The 17,919-nt window shown below is 43.9% G+C and overlaps 1 protein-coding gene across 1 annotated transcript; it reads right to left on the bottom strand.

The window, feature by feature from the left end:
- Positions 1–3,368: 3,368 nt before the first annotated feature.
- Positions 3,369–16,992, bottom strand: cdc14b (cell division cycle 14B; the record flags this gene model as incomplete). Its single annotated transcript, XM_080851912.1, has 14 exons — positions 16,771–16,992; positions 14,957–15,047; positions 14,703–14,778; positions 14,134–14,226; positions 13,164–13,240; positions 12,298–12,364; positions 11,910–11,972; positions 10,639–10,726; positions 9,326–9,556; positions 9,039–9,177; positions 8,342–8,513; positions 8,036–8,133; positions 4,358–4,462; positions 3,369–3,741 (listed from the first exon to the last, which is right to left on the bottom strand). The coding sequence occupies exons 1-14, from the start codon at positions 16,874–16,876 to the stop codon at positions 3,369–3,371; spliced, it is 1,779 nt and encodes a 592-aa protein (XP_080708038.1). The 5' UTR covers positions 16,877–16,992.
- Positions 16,993–17,919: the final 927 nt, after the last annotated feature.

Here is a 17,919-nt window from a genome sequence, read left to right as displayed (position 1 = left end):
GTATGGCACATGTTCATAATCAGAGTTACATTAATCATAGTCTACAATGGTAAAGGTAGACCTAAGCCTTTTAGCTCGAAATATATACAAAATTACCTTTCCAAAAAAACAATTGACGAGCACTCTGGATTTGATCAGTGTTTGCTTGCTGAAGCAACAACAACATTTCAACATCAGCCCTGAAATCCCCAGTGGTATTGTGTGCACCAACCGCCGACTTTCTATCAGAGTACAGATTCGGTGGCAGTGCAGTGAAGGTAACCAGACTGGGCAGTGATGGTAGACATTCATGTAAAAGCGAAACCAGACGCCGAGAGCATAAACAGCGCGTGTGACGAGCCGTGTTCGCATGCATGAACAAAAGACATGCGTCGAGTGCACGTGTCTTTACCAGTGAGATTAAAAGGAGAGTAAGAAAACAAGACTTCCACCTTGACTGTTCAGATTGATTTTATTAAAATATCTGCCATGATATTCTACTCTGGACATTAGTACAGTTTAAATAACTGAAAAATTATGAGGATATCGGACCCTTGAAAACATGATTTTTTTAAAAAAAGGATATAAAATATGTACAAGTATTTACACCACCCTTGTTTTCAAGGATTATCAAATGCTGGTTATATACAGGTTAACTGAGGCAAAATGAAAAGGTTACACCCAACATAATATTTGTTTGTTTGTTTTAAAAACGGTGATTTTAACATCAGCATCAGCTAGTTTCAGTACTAATGAACTTGTCTAAACATTGTAGTCACAGCAGAGGCAACAGTCCCATGTCCCTTTGAACAACAACAACAACAGAAAACTCCTGGGTGCAGACTGAGTGTGTGTGTGTGTGTGTGTGTGTGTTATAAAGACCTAGCCCATGCACATTCTTAAAAGAGAATATGCCAGATGGTGAGTTCCATGCAGTTCCGTCCTGTACCACTCATCGCAGCAGAGGTGCTCTAGCTTTGGCTATGGATTGACTGTAAAGAGGAAAAAACAACAACAACCAAGAAGTTAAAACGTACATCCACTTAAAACGTCTCCCACTGTCTACCAATTTTGAACATTCTCAATTTCAAAGTGATCATTTGCATTTGACTGTAAAACTGTAAGATTGCTGAATATTCAAATGACCAGAAGTAGTCAAATCAAATGGATGATTTGTTTTAAAAGATAAATTGGTTGAAGGATTAAAAGATGTTCGCAACAACCAAGAGGGTAATTATATGCGGCCTTTAATGATGTTGCCATGTTACTTTTAGAGGTCCCGCTTTATATGACGTGTCCTTTATACAGTGTACTTACATACTGACTAAATAATAGTATGTCATTATCATGAAACCTTACCCCCTGGCTTTCATGTTGTACTTCTGAAACATTTACAATAAACTACTTATAATAATAATAATAACAATAATAATAATACTAGCAGCACTTTTATTTAAAAAGGCACACTGCAGTTATCAATTAAGTACTACATTAGGACATGGCACAAAAGGTGGCCCTTTTAGATTTAAACAATTCAAATGTATTTAAAGAAGGTCAAACGCATAAACAAGATTCATGGAAATAATGGTGAAGGTGTCTCACTCAGTGATATAGATCTAGAAGCATCTTAAAGTTTGGAAGCGTGACGCTTAAAGTGAAATGCAGTCAAGCAAGCAGAAATGAAAGGAAACAGACACACTCACTCACACACACACACACACACACACACACACGAAGAATACAGAGAGCTATTAAAGGCCAGTAAAGACAAGGAAGTACCAGGGTCTTGCAAAGCACACTGACTGTAAAGAGGACTGAGTTTTCCTTCTTCTGGACACGGCTCGTCTGCGACAGGTCAAAAGTTTCAGTGTGAAGACAGACACACCTTAGGAGGTGTTTGAAGACAGACACACCCTAGGAGGTGTTTGAAGACAGACACACCCTAGGAGGTGTTTGAAGCAGCAGTTCCCTGAAGCAGCAACAGCACACTGCATGTCTGACTTTAAACCATCTTGGTCTGGTTCATAGTAACAGCACACTGCATGTCTGACTTTAAACCATCTTGGTCTGGTTCATAGTAACAGCACACTGCATGTCTGACTTTAAACCATCTTGGTCTGGTTCATAGCAACAGCACACTGCATGTCTGACTTTAAACCATCTTGGTCTGGTTCATAGCAACAGCACACTGCATGTCTGACTTTAAACCATCTTGGTCTGGTTTATAGCCGCTAGTTTCTTCCACTATGGAGTGGCGCAAGGCAGAAATGAAGAAACTAGCCCCAGTTCTGTCCAAATCTGCTCTAGAAAGTTACCTTAAGACATCCCCTCTGGGAGGCTCAACCTCCCGTTTCTTATCATTTGCAGATGGAAGAATGCAGTTTTGAATGACAACCACAAGGACAAAATAACTGTTGGAGCTTAGCTTTTAAGACAATATAGTACACTGCACTTTGGCATCCTGGCATTGAGATGAGCCTTTAACCCCTTGAGGGTGGGCGTGCGGGAGTTCTGAGGTGACCCTTTAACCCCCTGAGGGTGGGCATGAGAGAGTCCTGAGGTAACCCTTTAACCCCCTGAGGGTGGGTGTGAGGTAGAGTCCTGACTAGCTTCAAGGGTGTCTTATAGCTGCACTTTGGCACATCTAATCTGCCAGCAACACAAGAGTTTCAGCATCCAAGAGAGTGTATTTCCCCATACTGAGAGGGCTATTGCAATGAGGCAGCGCGCACACTCAAGAGATTCCACTACAGAGGGACTGAACTGCCTGAAGATCCATTCCTGCTTCGCCACAATCGTTTACAGCTGTATACCACCCAGCTTTTTTTTGTTTAGTACATCATTCCATATGTGTTCTTTCGTAGTTTAAATGTCTTCAGTTTTAATCTACAATGTAGAAAACAATAAAAGTAAAGAAAACTATTCTTCAAAAAATTAAAAGGTTTGTCAAAACATTTGACTGGTAGGCTACTGTATCTGCCCCTGAGGAGCCCTTGGTGAAGGGAAGACGGCCATGAGGTCAGAGAGGAGCGGAAGTAATGCTCAGTCGATCCACAGACCATGCAAGCAGAACGCAAGGAGGGGGAGGAGGGCAGTAGAATGCGTAGAAGAGGAGGAGGGCAGCAGAATGCGTGGAAGAGCAGCAGGGCAGCAGAACGCGTGGAAGAGCAGGAGGGCAGTGGGAAAAGTTGTGGCTAAAAGAGACAAAACTAAAAATGGAGGAGGGGAAAAAAAAAAGAACAGCAAGCGTCTTTCCTCTCAGGAGCACTGATCTCATCACTGATCTCATAGCAACAGGAGAACTGATCTCAGAGCAGCAGGAGCAGCACTAAGTGGATGAGGCCAGCCCATCCGAATGGCTTGTGGAGCAGTGCTCGTGAAGGAACGGACTATGCGGAGGATGCCACTGAAGAGGATAAGAGTTCAGCTGCGGTCTGCGGAAGACTTACTGGGGGCTGCGAGCCCACGGCAGCCCCGCAGAGAGGAGAGGCAGGGAGGGGGGCTGGGCCAGGCTCCTGGGGGCCGTGGTTGCCATGGCGCTGGTGGACGTGGTTGCCGTGACGCTGGTGGACGTAGTTGCTGCTGCAGCTGTTGTTGTTGTTGATATTGTTGATGTGGTTGGGGGGGTCTAGGCAGCTACAGTCCCACTGCTGAACAGTGATGCGAGTGGTGGCTACGTGCTCAGCGTGGGATGGGTCCAGTTCACTCGCCATTACATTCAGGTTGCCTAGCGACCGGGCTAACCTTGGGTGCGAGAACGAGCTGACAAGAAGAAGGCCGTTAAGCATCTCATCTAATGAAAGCTCGAGTCAGAACACCAGACATCTGATGCTCACTCAAGCCTGTTTTTTAGTTTTTTTTTTTAGTAAAGCTGTCAAAATGAGTAACACAGAAAGAAAATTAAACTGGATTAAAATGCCTCTTTTTAAAAAGGGAATCTTTGTTGAGTGAGCAGTAGGGTCTGGGATATCGGACCTAAAAATGTATACCCTGATAAAAATACCACTTAAATAAATGCCTTTGGTACATTGAGCAGCTGAGGGAATCAACGTATCCTGATCTGTTTGAATAACATCATGCTCGAATGTATTTCCATTCATATGAAAGGGAAGGATATTATTTCATGTTTGTACTTCACAATACCAAACAACATTTCCCAGCCAATGCCAATTTAACATCCCTGATCTGTACGTGTGTAACCATGACTACCCAACACTAATAAAGAGCATCACGTGTGTAAATAACCATGACTACCCAACACTAATAAAGAGCACCATGTGTGTAAATAACACTAATAAAGAGCTTCATGTGTGTACATGGATATGGCTGAGAAGAGAGAAACCCAGCGCGTGAGAGGAGGTGATGGGACCCCACTGACCTGACGCCCGTGTTGGCTCCTCCTAGAGACAGCCTGCTCCTCTTCCGGAGCTCCTTCTGGGCCTGGACCGCTTGGACCGCTTGAGCGCTGGACTGGAGAATGATCCTGTTTCAGAACACAAGGGAAACCACTGAGCATGTGCACACACACACACCAGAATGCCGAGGACAAGAGACAAAAAAACAAAACCCTAATAATCTATATCGTAACGACCGAGATGCTGATCTGGTGTTTTATTCTCTTCTAATCTGTAGGAGATCAGATTTAAAACAAAAGAGAATGAAGTCCTGAATGGAAAGACCTGACCCTGAGAGGAGAGGTCAAAAGGTCAAGGAGGTTAGCATGGGTTTCTCAGAGGTCAAAAGGTCGAGGTAAGCATGGGTTTCTCAGAGGTCAAAAGGTCACGGAGGTAAGCATGGGTTTTCTTAGGACATCTGAAAACTCTGCATATGAAAACTGGCGGGAGTGTTGTCAATATAACCGAACCAGGAAAACAATAAGAATCATGGACAGATGCCTTCATCCCACACAAAGCGCACTACAATACAGTCTGGGTTTAAGGATGGTTTTTAAACTATGCCTGTTGAATTTATACTCTTGTAGGCTACAAACTCTGCTTTTTTTTTATGGGGAATATACTTTTACTAATATACTTGGGGTCGTCGTTGCAAGTGGAAATAAAGTTTAAAGAGTGGGGAAGTGGGATACGTGATTGGATCATCCAGGACGCATGTTAATACCAGGTGTGAACTGGCCTCAAGATATAAAGAATAGCCTCTAGAACTATAGAATAGCCTCTAGAACTATAGAATAGCCTCTAGACCAATATAATAGCCTCTGGATCTTTAGAATAACCTCTGGATCAATAGAATAGCCTCTAGACCAATAGGATAGCCTCTAGACCAATAGAATAGCCTCTAGACCAATAGGATAGCCTCTAGATCAATAGAATAGCCTCTAGACCAATAGAATAACCTCTAGACTAATAGGATAGCCTCTAGCTCAATAGAGTAACCTCTAGATCAATAGAATAGCCTCTAGATCAATAGAATAGCCTCTAGATCAATAGAATAGCCTCTAGACCAATAGGATAGCCTGTAGATCAATAGAAGAGCCTCTTGATCTTTAGAATAGCCTCTAGACCAATAGAATAGCCTCTAGAACTATAGAACAAGCCTCTAGAACAATGATGCACATTTGACCAGCAGGGGCACACTTCTGCTTTACAGGCCTTTGACCAGCAGGGGCACACTTCTGCTTTACAGGCCTTTGACCAGCAGGGGCACACTTCTGCTTTACAGGCCTTTGACCAGCAGGGGCACACTTCTGCTTTACAGGCCTTTGACCAGCAGGGGCACACTTCTGCTTTACAGGCCTTTGAAAAGGAACGATGTTAGCTCTGCAGAAGGACACTTTGCTAGCTTTTACATTTCGGTTCATGTAAACCGAAAGCTATAAACAAAAGCAACAACCTGATCCTGATCATGTTCCGTCTCGAGCAGTGCTATGAGCAAACATTTACATTACATTTAATCATTTAGCAATGCTATGTGCATAAACATTTAATCATTTAGCAATGCTATGTGCATAAACATTTACATTACATTTAGAAGTGCTATGTGCACTGCATATGCATTTACATTACATTTAGCCATTCAGCAGACACTTTTATCAAAAGGAGCGAACAATCAAGCTTAAAGCAACAGGTCTCAGGAACAGAAACACACACACACACACAGACAGACAGACAGACAGACAGACAGACAGACAGACAGACAGACAGAGACAGACAGACAGACACACACACACCTGGAGAGTTAACCAACAGGTCTCAGGAACAGAACAAGACTAACCGAAGCCATTTGCTCAACATTCTGGTCAAATAGTTCAGATTTTGGAGGGCGCTGATTGGAGGAGAAAGAGATGAGTGGGGGGGGGAGTGGGGGAGGGGCACACTTACAGCACTGCACTCTGTGGCTCCTGAGGCTGGGGGACTGGGGGTGGGGGCCCGAGGGGTGGGGGGGGCCGAGGCGCACCTACACTCCTAAACCGTCTATACACAAATGGACGAGGGCCAAGGGGGAGGAGCCACACACAAGCCACCACAGGGCGAGGCTACAGAGCGAAGAGATCACCATAGCTACCAGCCATCTGGACAGAAGGATATATTAACACGTCACAAAACACAGCAGAAGAAAGGAGGAGAATCTCACACACACACACACACACACACACACACACACACACCTGGAGAGTTTACCAACAGACCAAGGGCACAGGGGGGTGGGGGGTTATGACAAGCCAACATTCAAGCCTGGGGTACAGAAATTGAAAGACAATCTTTGTTTTCATTCTGTACAAAGTCCATTATTTGTGTTACTATAAATATGAAATGTAAGGGAGGAGGATTACAGTTCACTCAGATCATTAAGTTTACAGCACTAACATTTCAATTTCAGTGCATTCATGGTAATCATTGAGTGATGAGTGGTCAATCCTAGAGGGGACTTGATTGCTGGCTTGTGGTGAAGACACACTAGAGAACATTCCTTTTAAAATAGCGAGGCCATGCACTGTGAGGGTTAAAGGTCGCCCATGCACTGTGAGGGTTAAAGGTCGCCCATGCACTGTGAGGGTTAAAGGTCGCCCATGCACTGTGAGGGTTATAGCTCGCCCATGCGCTGTGAGGGTTATAGGTCGCCCATGCGCTGTGAGGGTTAAAGGTCGCCCATGCGCTGTCAGGGTTAAAGGTTGCTCATGCGATGGTGAGGACATGCAGTAACATCATTCACTGTCTAGACATGGATAGAAGTAAATCATTAAAAGACCTCGTCAAACGTACATACATACACCATTACCCACACATCCCTGCCTCCAGAACACTCAAAGGGTACATGCAAGGCAGGACAAGGAAGGAAAGGAGGGGGGGGGGGGGGGGGGGGGACAAGAAATTTCCTCCAGACTTCTCCGCAAAAAATAAAACCCTTCTATTTAGATCCATTTCTTCTACTTAGAAAACGATATGGAATGGGACTTTTTGAGTTTTTGTGAGGACAGGACGATTTGGATGGCACTAGGCAGCACCGATGTTTTCCTCTCTGAGAGCTTAAACGGTAGTGCCTCAATGGATCACAAGGTGTCTAAGGGGTTAAAGACGAAGTCACTTAGAACCTTGACTAAAGTCCAGATTGCTGATGTCAGTTGGAAGAGAGAATATGGTTCTGGCTTGTGATCCATGACCAGAGGGTTATGTCCAGCACATAAAGGGAGGCTTCACTCTCTCATTGAACACACCTACTTGCTGTGCAGTCAGACACCCATGTGCCGTCAGGTTACCAGCCATTAGCAGAGCTGTTATTCCAAACTGGTCATTCTACTTGTTTTGAATGCTTATAATGAGGCTGGTATGAAGAATGACCACAGTAGTGCCCCCTAGTGGTCAGAGTAGGTAGTGCCCAAAGGGGCCTGCTAAAGGATTCTTACGATAATGAACCTGTGAATGCTCCCCCTAGTGGTCAGAGTAGGTAGTGAGGGTGGAGGATACTTACGATAAGGAGCCTGTGAATGCTTCCCCTAGTGGTCAGAGTAGGTAGTGAGGGTGGAGGATACTTACGATAAGGAGCCTGTGAATGCTCCCCCTAGTGGTCAGAGTAGGTAGTGAGGGTGGAGGATACTTACGATAAGGAGCCAGTGGACGCTCTGGCCTGCCTCCTGCTCTTCAGTGCACGGAGTTTATCCCCTTGAGTGATGGCACTGCTCTCATCCTCATTGTCGTACTGCAGAGAGGTCACAGAGAGGTCGCGAAGGTCATTCACACAGTTAAACACACACAGGGCCAAGCAGCTCTTCCATTGCTCAGGTCTGTAACTGGAAATATCCACACACTGATGTCTCCCTTCTTCATACACACCCCCCACCCATGCTGAAGTCTTTAATATATCTTCGTCACTATTACCCTTCTTCCTCTTCCTCTCTGAGACTCACCAGCTTCGTGTCCGAGTTCCGGCTCGGCCTGTTCTTGTTGCAGTCGTTGATGGAGATGTCGTCGACGCCGGACAGGATTCCCGTGACGGTGGCCATCTTGTTGGAGCCGTTCTCCTGCTCGCTCAGCTTCTCCCGGAAGAGATCTCCCTCCGCCCACATGGCGTTCTGCTTCCTGTGTGGGGAGGTCATTCATGGATCACTTCCTCTCGAGGTCAAGTTAGTTATTTATTATTAAAAAGCATTTTGGGGGGGGGCACTGTGGCTCAAGCAGTAGCCCCGACCACATTTGGGCTTGACGCTGGAGGACACAGGTTTGAATCCGGCCTGATGTCATTTCTCCTGTTCCACTTCCCAACTCTTCTCCCTCTCATTTCCTGTCCCACTCTTAACAGCACTATCAATTAAAAAGGTATAAAAGCCCAACAAAATAAAAAAAATTAAAAAAAATTAAAAAGCATTTAGACAGCTTCTTTGTGTGAACCACAGTAACATTACAACCCCAATCTGTCTTTAAAATATTCAGATTTTCTGTCTTTAAATATTGTAGCATGGAAGGTCAATAGCTACTGCTATTGCAATGTGTGTGGTTCTACTCTGTCAAAGCATATGGTAAGACAAATACAGATATATAATAAAAACATAAAGTAGTAATGTCACAAAACAAGGAAACGGCAGGAAATGGGAGAGAATGACTCACTCTTCCACAAAGTTCTGCTGTGGTCCGATGACTGAGCCGGGTCTGCAGATTCTGATCCATGCAATGGCCTCGGCAGCCGTCAGTCTGAAGTGCTTCATCAGGTAGCAGCCAATCAGGGTCCCTGTTCGGCCAAGGCCCGCTATGAAGGAAGAGACGCACACACACACACACACACACACACACACATTAGAGTCAGCAGCCCAGACAAGCGTCTTCGAGCTATGAAGGAACACACACACACACACTAGGTCTCTTCTGCTCTCCCTGCCCCACACACACACACACACCTTTACAGTGAACCGCAATAGCTCCCTTTGCATTCTCGCAGATGTGTAGGAACTTGCTGACAATGGCGTCCGTTGGTGTGCTGCCGTCCACAAAGAACAGGTCGTGATGCTCGAAGCCCATGTCGGTGAAGCGCTTGGCGTCATACATCTTCTTGTTCAGCCGGATCACGCTGGTGATGTTGTGTTTCCGGAAGTATGGGAAGTAGGCCTCAGGTGCATGTAGAGGGTAGCCTTAGGAGAGAGAGAAGAGAGTACATCTCAAAACTTCAGTTTGACTGTTATATAAACATTGTGATTGTATTAAAGCAGCACAACGGATCAATAGCTATTCGCTAACGGTATGCTAGCAACTAAAACTGACGAAGTCTCTTGAAATGTGCTTTTTCAAGCTGTTTTTTTTTTATGTAAAACTGCGAATCCTAACCCTGAAGTATAATTGTTGCATAGTGTTACTTTAATGGTGAGGACAGAGCAGAGGATACGGCATGGATAACTTCTCATTCATTTGATATCAGAGGAAGATCAGTACAGTAAGGTTACAGTAACCCACATCTATAAATGAACTATGGACCAACCCTGCTGTTACAGCAGTGCCCCATAGGTAACGTACAGCAGTGTACAACCTCACTCACTACACTGCTTTCCAACATGGCCACACAGTCAGGTGCATATTAAGAGCATTTAAGAAAGAGGAGAATTACAATGGTCACTGCGCATCTTTCTGCTGCTACCATTCATCTCCGTGCTGCTGTGAACCTACCATTCTCAACATCACTGTGCATCCCCATGCTGCTGTGAACCTACCATTCTCAACGTCACTGTGCATCACCATGCTGCTGGGAACCTACCATTCATCCCAGTGCTACTGTGAACCTACTATTCTCCCCCGTGCTGTTGTGAACCTATCATTCATCCCCGTGCTGTTGTGAACCTATCATTCATCCCCAGACTGCTGTGAACCTACCATTCTCAACGTAACTGTGCATCCCCGTGCTGCTGGGAACCTACCATTCATCCCCGTGCTGCTGTGAACCTACCATTCATCCCCGTGCTACTGTGAACCTACTATTCATCCCCATGCTGCTGTGAACCTACCATTCATCCCCGTGCTGCTGTGAACCTACTATTCATCCCCATGCTGCTGTGAACCTACCATTCATCCCCGTGCTGCTGTGAACCTACTATTCATCCCCATGCTGCTGGGAACCTACCATTCATCCCCGTGCTGCTGTGAACCTACCATTCATCCCCATGCTGCTGTGAACCTACCATTCTCAACGTAACTGTGCAACCCCGTGCTGCTGTGAACCTACCATTCTCAATTTTGCTCTTTGGATGGGGCCCGCTGAACGCCAGAAACTTCCCTGGAATGATCCAGTTGAAGTCCCCATTCTCTGCTCTCTGGAGGAATGAAATGGGGACAGGAATTCACTGCATTATCCTTCACACCTTCACACTCATATTATACATGTGAGGCATTATCCTTCACACTTGATATTACACATGTGAGGCATTATCCTTCACACTTGATATTATACATGTGAGGCATTATCCTTCACACTTGATATTACACATGTGAGGCATTATCCTTCACACTTGATATTATACATGTGAGGCATTATCCTTCACACTTGATATTACACATGTGAGGCATTATCCTTCACACTTGATATTATACATGTGAGGCATTATCCTTCACACTTGATATTACACATGTGAGGCATTATCCTTCACACTTGATATTATACATGTGAGGCACGGATCACAATATGAGCCGCATTATCCTTCACACTTGATATGTGAGGCTTTATCCTTCACACATGATACAGGAATTCACTGCGTTATCCTTCACACTTGATATTATACGCGTGAGCCATTATCCTTCACACTTGATATTATGCATGTGAGGCATTATCCTTTATTCTTGATATTATACACGTGAGGCAATATCCTTCACACTTGATATTATACACGTGAGGCAATATCCTACACACTTGATGTTATACACGTGAGACATTATCCTTCACACTTGATGTTATACATGTGAGCCATTATCCTTCACACTTGATATTATACATGTGAGGCACGGATCACAATATGAGCCGCATTATCCTTCACACTTGATATTATACATGTGAGGCACGGATCACAATATGAGCCGCATTATCCTTCACACTTGACATTATACATGTGAGGCACGGATCACAATATGAGCCGCATAATCCTTCACACTTGATATTATACATGTGAGCCATAATCCTTCACACTTGATATTATACATGTGAGGCATTATCCTTCACACTTGATGTTATGCATGTGAGGCATGGATCACAATATGAGCTTTTGTGAAAAACAAGAATGCTAGAAGTCGCTGCTCTGACCAACTGAAGAGATGTTTCAGTAGCCTGTCTGAGACGACACGTTCTCAGTGTCTGGGGCGTATTGATGAAACTCTGAAATATAATTTGCCCACGCAGCACCACACAGCAACAGACTTGTTGTGTTGAAAGCCAAATTAAACGTAATATCAGTGGATGGCTTGTTTAATGCAACGATTTAAATAAAAACAGGATTCAGACATTACCTCATAATGTTCATATTCCTCCACATCAAACTGGGAAAAGTCCAGCCATCCAAAGCGCAGCGCCTAGGAGACACCACCAGGTGGGATTTACGGTCAAGATCACAGTTCACATAGTATATGCCATGCACACTATATGTATGGGTGGGTGGGGTGTTCTGTGTGCTGTTGTTTTCATATAACAATGCGTGGTAATACATTCTTAATTCAGTTTCCTGAATCATTTTTCTCTGTTGTGCCCTAGACATATACCACATATCATTATCTTGTGTTTTTGTATTTGTGCTTGGAAAAACAATAAACAAACTAAAGAAAAGAAAAAAAAAGAGATCACAGTTCATTCAGGCAGTCAGTGAAATGCTTCATCCAGTCCCTCATGTTGAACACATACCTTGTGTACAGCTCGCAGGCAGTCCAGAATATTCAGATTGTACATGCAAGTTCCAAAGGAGGCATCCCTGACAGAATACACAGAGAACCACAGAGTATATCAGTCTGATATGTAGGTCATCTGAATGAAGGCAAACTTTAACAGCCTGAAAAGGCCAAACATTCTGAGTTTAGTCTCAGCATGCTACAGAATAATCCATGACAGGTAAATGCAGTCATATGTATTTCAAGTATACCTCCCCTAGCATAACTGTCACCTTGGTCAACCATGAGGTTCAAGTTCTTTATTTGTCACATACACGAATGTAGTGAAATGTAAAAGGGTCTACGCTCGACACTGTGCAAAAATATTAATAAGGAAAAGGCTTGTATTTGTTTCTTGTGATGGTGATCCATATTGATGGTGCATTTGGCCCTAAGAGAATGGAAATGAGCCCTTGTGACTAGTGACTATGCTTATGGCAGAGATAGTGACACACACACACTCATCCAGGGTAGTGATACACACAGTGAAGCACACTAACCCGGAGCAGTGAGCTGCTTTTGAGCGCCCGGGGAGCAGTGATTGGGGTAAGGTGCCTTGCTCAAGGGCACTTCAGCCGTGGATGTGGGCATGGGAGAGCAGTGCTCTACCATTTCCGCAGCACACATTTTTCCTACTGGTCGGGGATTGAAGCGGCCACCCTCCAGTTACCAGCCCGAAACCCTAACCAGTAGGCCACGGCTGCCCCCAGGGAGGGCTGTGGGTCTTTCTGAAGAAGTTATGAATTGAGATGGTGTTTGTTTGGAGTGCCCCTGGGGGTTCCTGCTGCTAGGTCCAGGTGCTTGTTTGGAGTGCATCTGGTACCAAACTCATAAGATGCTTACCTGAACGGCAGAAACGTGGCGTGTCTAGACGCCAACAGGCTGAAGGCCTCCTCAGGAGTCTTCTGAAGGTGCATCACCTTTAGGAGGGAGGGGGGATGGAGGGAGGGAGGGAGGAAGAAGTAAAAAAGAAAAGTTTACAAAACCCATCAAACTCACAAATGATTGTATTGTACAGACAATCCACCTATGATGTGTGCAACTGATGGCGAACTTGTAAACACTGAATAGAATAAAACCGCATGCTCAAGCTTTTCTCATTAATATTAAGACCAGTTTATTTCCACAGACGCGTTTCGGCCTTAAGCCATCGTCAGTGTGACACACTGTGACACATTGACGAAGGCTTAAGGCCGAAACGCGTCTGTGGAAATAAACTGGTCTTAATATTCTTTTACTCGCACCCAAAAACACATTTTTATTTTTGGAAGTAGAGCGCGCCTATCCCTACTAAAACTTGTAAACACTACATTGAGAGCCGAACGAGTTAAATAAATAGTCTTCAGGTATTTTTTTCCTCCTGGACCATCAAACAAACCACTGGCAGCCTGCCTGCCACCTGTATATACAGTCAGAGAGTTGCACTGACATGCCATGTGATTATGTAATCAGTCAAGGCTGTTTAAATAGGTCAAAGGGATACGGAGCAAACCATTGAGTTGCATATCAACAAGAGAATTGTTGTTAGAGTTACTATATGCATCTTACATATATACAAACATACATCATACCTTTACTGATCACAACATATTATCTGGTGTACATCAATATAATCAGGTTCACAAACTAGCTACATTTGGTTTGACTACTGATAATGCCAAATCACACAATTTGGATTCTCTTACACAATACAATCATATAGATGACAAATATGAGGCCTTGACATGCATATTTACATAATCACATTGAAAATGTCTAAATACAACATAGTTTTTACATTAAAACAAAAACGGCAAAACTCAGGCTTACTTACAGCATATGAGCCAATCAAATAGGCCGCATTGACCTGTTTCTTTTTGTCTCCACAGGAGTAAAAAATGATCTTTTTCTTTGCAAGCGTGAAGGACTGAAAAGCAAGCAGAAGACAATACCACACATCACATATGATATTTCGTTGAAGTAATATGCCACTCGTGCCACGACCACCATGTTTCCCCTCGAACACAACTCCATTGAACTCTATGTATGCCATTTGCCACATTAGGTAAACAATACTGTGGTTGTGCAGTTGCTTTGCACCTGTAATATTGAGGGACACTCACTCTCACACACACACACAAGTCAAGTCAATTTACCCTACAGATGCACTAATATATATTTTTTTACAACTCTTCACACCATTCATCAAGGCACAGATCATGGACTGCATAACCCCACATTAGGGACAGGATAGTGACCGACAGGCAACTAGCAGGTTTCCATGGGCCGTGTGCCATATCTACAGCACTGGCGATCCGGACTTTGATTATTTCGCGCTAGTGGTCAAGCAGATTACATGGCGCTGTTTACATATCTTGAGGTGTGGAGGTCTTTCGGGTTTACCTTCAGTTTTTTGCTGAGCTTGCAGGAGAACCGATACAACATGGCCAAGTTCAGCGGGCCAAAGTCCGCATAGAAGCTGAAATAGACAATACAGTTAGTTACTCTTCCCAAACTGTTCGGAGAATATGTGGGAAAACGACAAACAGACAGTAAAAGTTATAAAGAAAACGGTTTGCTCTTCTTTTGGTCTGCAACACAGCTAGTCCCACTCACAAGAGAGAGCAAATCATCTAAAGGATAAAAATCACACTTACTTTTCATAAGACAGCTCATCGTCGATGCAAAAACCGTGCCTCTCGGCAGTGCTTTTAACTTTGTGTTGGAGAATAGCAAAGTAGAGTTGATCTAGAAGAACACAAACATAGAGATAATGAATCAGGGGAACAACAATGCAACGTTTTGTTGATGGTCACAACATTGCACAATGCAATTTACAACGATGTAAAGTAATGGCCTGCATTGTTACGCCATAAACCAATGTAGCCTCAGTACAACCACGCCACCATGGCACACGAAACGTGAATTTGAATCTGCGTTCCGGAAGCATGTGATTAAAACGATTGGCTACCAGCTAGTAGAATGCAAACTATACAAAACCAAATAGACCAAGCACTTACCTTTAATGAATTCAATGCTTTTTTCTACCTCATTTCCTTGAAAAGACATTCTTGAATACATACTTGATCTTAGTTGGCCGAACTTAAAAGTAGCCTACTGAGACGTTGCCTACCAGACACTCAAGCTGTAGGCTAGTTAACGTAGCCTACGCTATCTTTGGTTATAGACTTCTTCAGTCTTTCTTTCGATTCGAATTTTTTTAGTTTTTAAGAGCGTGGACAAAGCTCACCTGCTGTAGAAGCAAAACAAATTGCAAGCTTACAGCATTCCGCTATTGAAACAGACTTGCAAAAGTATCCTCTTAGCTTTTGTTCATTCCAATCAGTTACCGTTTGGAAACAATTTAACATCTACAATGTAACAATCCTACTCTTGCGAGGATTCGATAGCTTGAGGAATACAACCCGTGTCCCGAACCTTTCTTGTGAGCAAATCTACATATGTGGGCAAAGTCAAGTTTGTCACCACCCCATCCACAAGAAACGCTCTTTCTAGGAAGGACGTCAGTCAATCCACGCACCGCTCTAGAATTTTAAAGTTCGAAGGAAAAATTAACAATTCTAATTGGAGCAATGCCCAAACCGTTGCTAGGAGAATAGCCAAGCCCAACCAATAGAAATGCAGATGAATTTGAACAACAATCTCAGATTTGTGATACAATGTAAACTGTAGGTCGATTTATGCACATAGACAGTGCAATTGGAATAGGTTAAGGGGTGGATTTGATGCAACGGAGAGAAAAAAAGTATAATTTGGAAACAGAAAATAGTTAAATCAATCTATAGATGTAGATACAAGGAGATCTAAATGGTTTTGTGGCTTTAAAATGACCGAAGCTTGATTAGCAGTCTGGGGCTACACTATGCACATAGGACAACCTATATGTTGCAATATTAATTCTGGAATCGCATTCTCGTCTACTACTGTTCAAGGAAAACAAATGTTGTAGCCTAATTTACTGGATTTTTGTCTGTTGTTGTTTTCAGTCAGAAGATAAAGCATCCAACGTAGGCTACGATAGATAGGTTACAATAACTTGAAAACCCCTTTAACACATTGGCCTTATTTGCCTGAAACCTTTCGAACTTCTGAACGTGTCAGCAGCGGGCATTGGTGTGACCTATTCATAGGCTAATCGTAAACCATCATGCCTAGAGTACTGCTTTAGACTTCGTCTACATGAATACACCTACATCTTGCCCTACATCCCGCAAGTTGGGCTGAAGTAGCCTAGTTCCTCCTGTTTTTGCAATTGCTACCCACCGGTGTCGCCATTTTTAATTAAGAATATGGGGAATGATTTAGCAACAACGTCGGCCAGATCGAGCGTCCTATAACGTAGGCTACATCAAAGGGTGACATAGGCTACAGTTAGTGTGTTTGTGCGACCATGATCGTCAAATTAAAAATACTAGTTCAACCTTGATGTTGCCCCGTCCTCACAGCCTACCTGTTATGCCGATATAAATGTCTGAGTTCGGCTCCGCCTCTTCTCGTTTCGCTGCACAGACTCTTTTCCCCGAGTCTGGTCGCTTTCTTTCGCTTTTGCGTTTCATACTTGTTTACGCATGCATTGCTTATATCACAAATACGCAAGCAAGTCGGCTATGCTCAGGTTGCACTGGAGATGACAGCGTTTTCACTCCTTATCTCATCGTGCTTTCATCCCAAACGCTGCAGACCTCAACAGCCATCACGACTGGTTTTGCAACGGCGGTGTCTGTCTTTCTATGCGACTGTGACGTCTCGAAACAGGGCAAGTTTCAGAATCCTGGACTGTGACGCAATCAGAACGTAGCCCAAATACAACAGTTAAGAACACGGGCCTATCTAGTGGTACAGCCCCTTTTTGAAATCAGTGGGACCAACACTTGGATATTCCGAGTTCTCGAACTGTAAAATGGCAATGTTTCTGGGCTCTTTCGCTCCAATCATATGAATAGCTGAAAGCAATATAAGGCTTGGCAGTCGCATTCGTAAAGCGCCAGCGTGGCAGCAGACTTTTAAATGTTTCAATAGGGACGTAGGCCACCACATTATGCAGCCATGACAAATAGCCTACTATTTGACCCTTTTTCAAACCGGACCATTCGTCACAGAGTTCTCAATCACACTCGCGTCTGTGGATGGCACAGGGTTTAGTGGTGCGTTCGAGACAACTCGGATGTTTCCGAGGTCCAAGTTAGGGGGAAGAAGTCCTGAAACACCAACAGAAGTCGGAGCTACACCTCAGTACAGCGCGTCGTTTGGCCAATTTGTCATGATTATCAGTATGCCCAACGGACAGCGTGGTTAAATCAGCGATTATAAACCTTTTAACTGCATGATGTGTATGAAGAGGCAGTGTCAAAATAAACAGGGACACAGTTGTACACAACCTTGGTGCCCAACAAATAAAATGTATGGATGATTCCTTTAAACGAGTAATCAGTGTGTTTACATGTAGTCTGAACTGGGAGATCTCAAGTCTGAGAAAAAAACACCCCCGAGTTGTCACGAACAAACTATAGGCTAAAACAAACTGTAAACAATGAGATGTCCTTGACTGAAAGACGAAACTTGACGACTGCACCAGAATTAAGGAAAACGATTAATGTAC

Source organism: Sprattus sprattus (assembly GCF_963457725.1).
Source record: "Sprattus sprattus genome assembly, chromosome: 15".
NCBI lineage: Eukaryota > Metazoa > Chordata > Actinopteri > Clupeiformes > Clupeidae > Sprattus > Sprattus sprattus.
The sequence above is the reverse complement of the archived record's forward strand: the minus strand, read 5'-3'. Positions and strand labels throughout refer to the sequence as shown.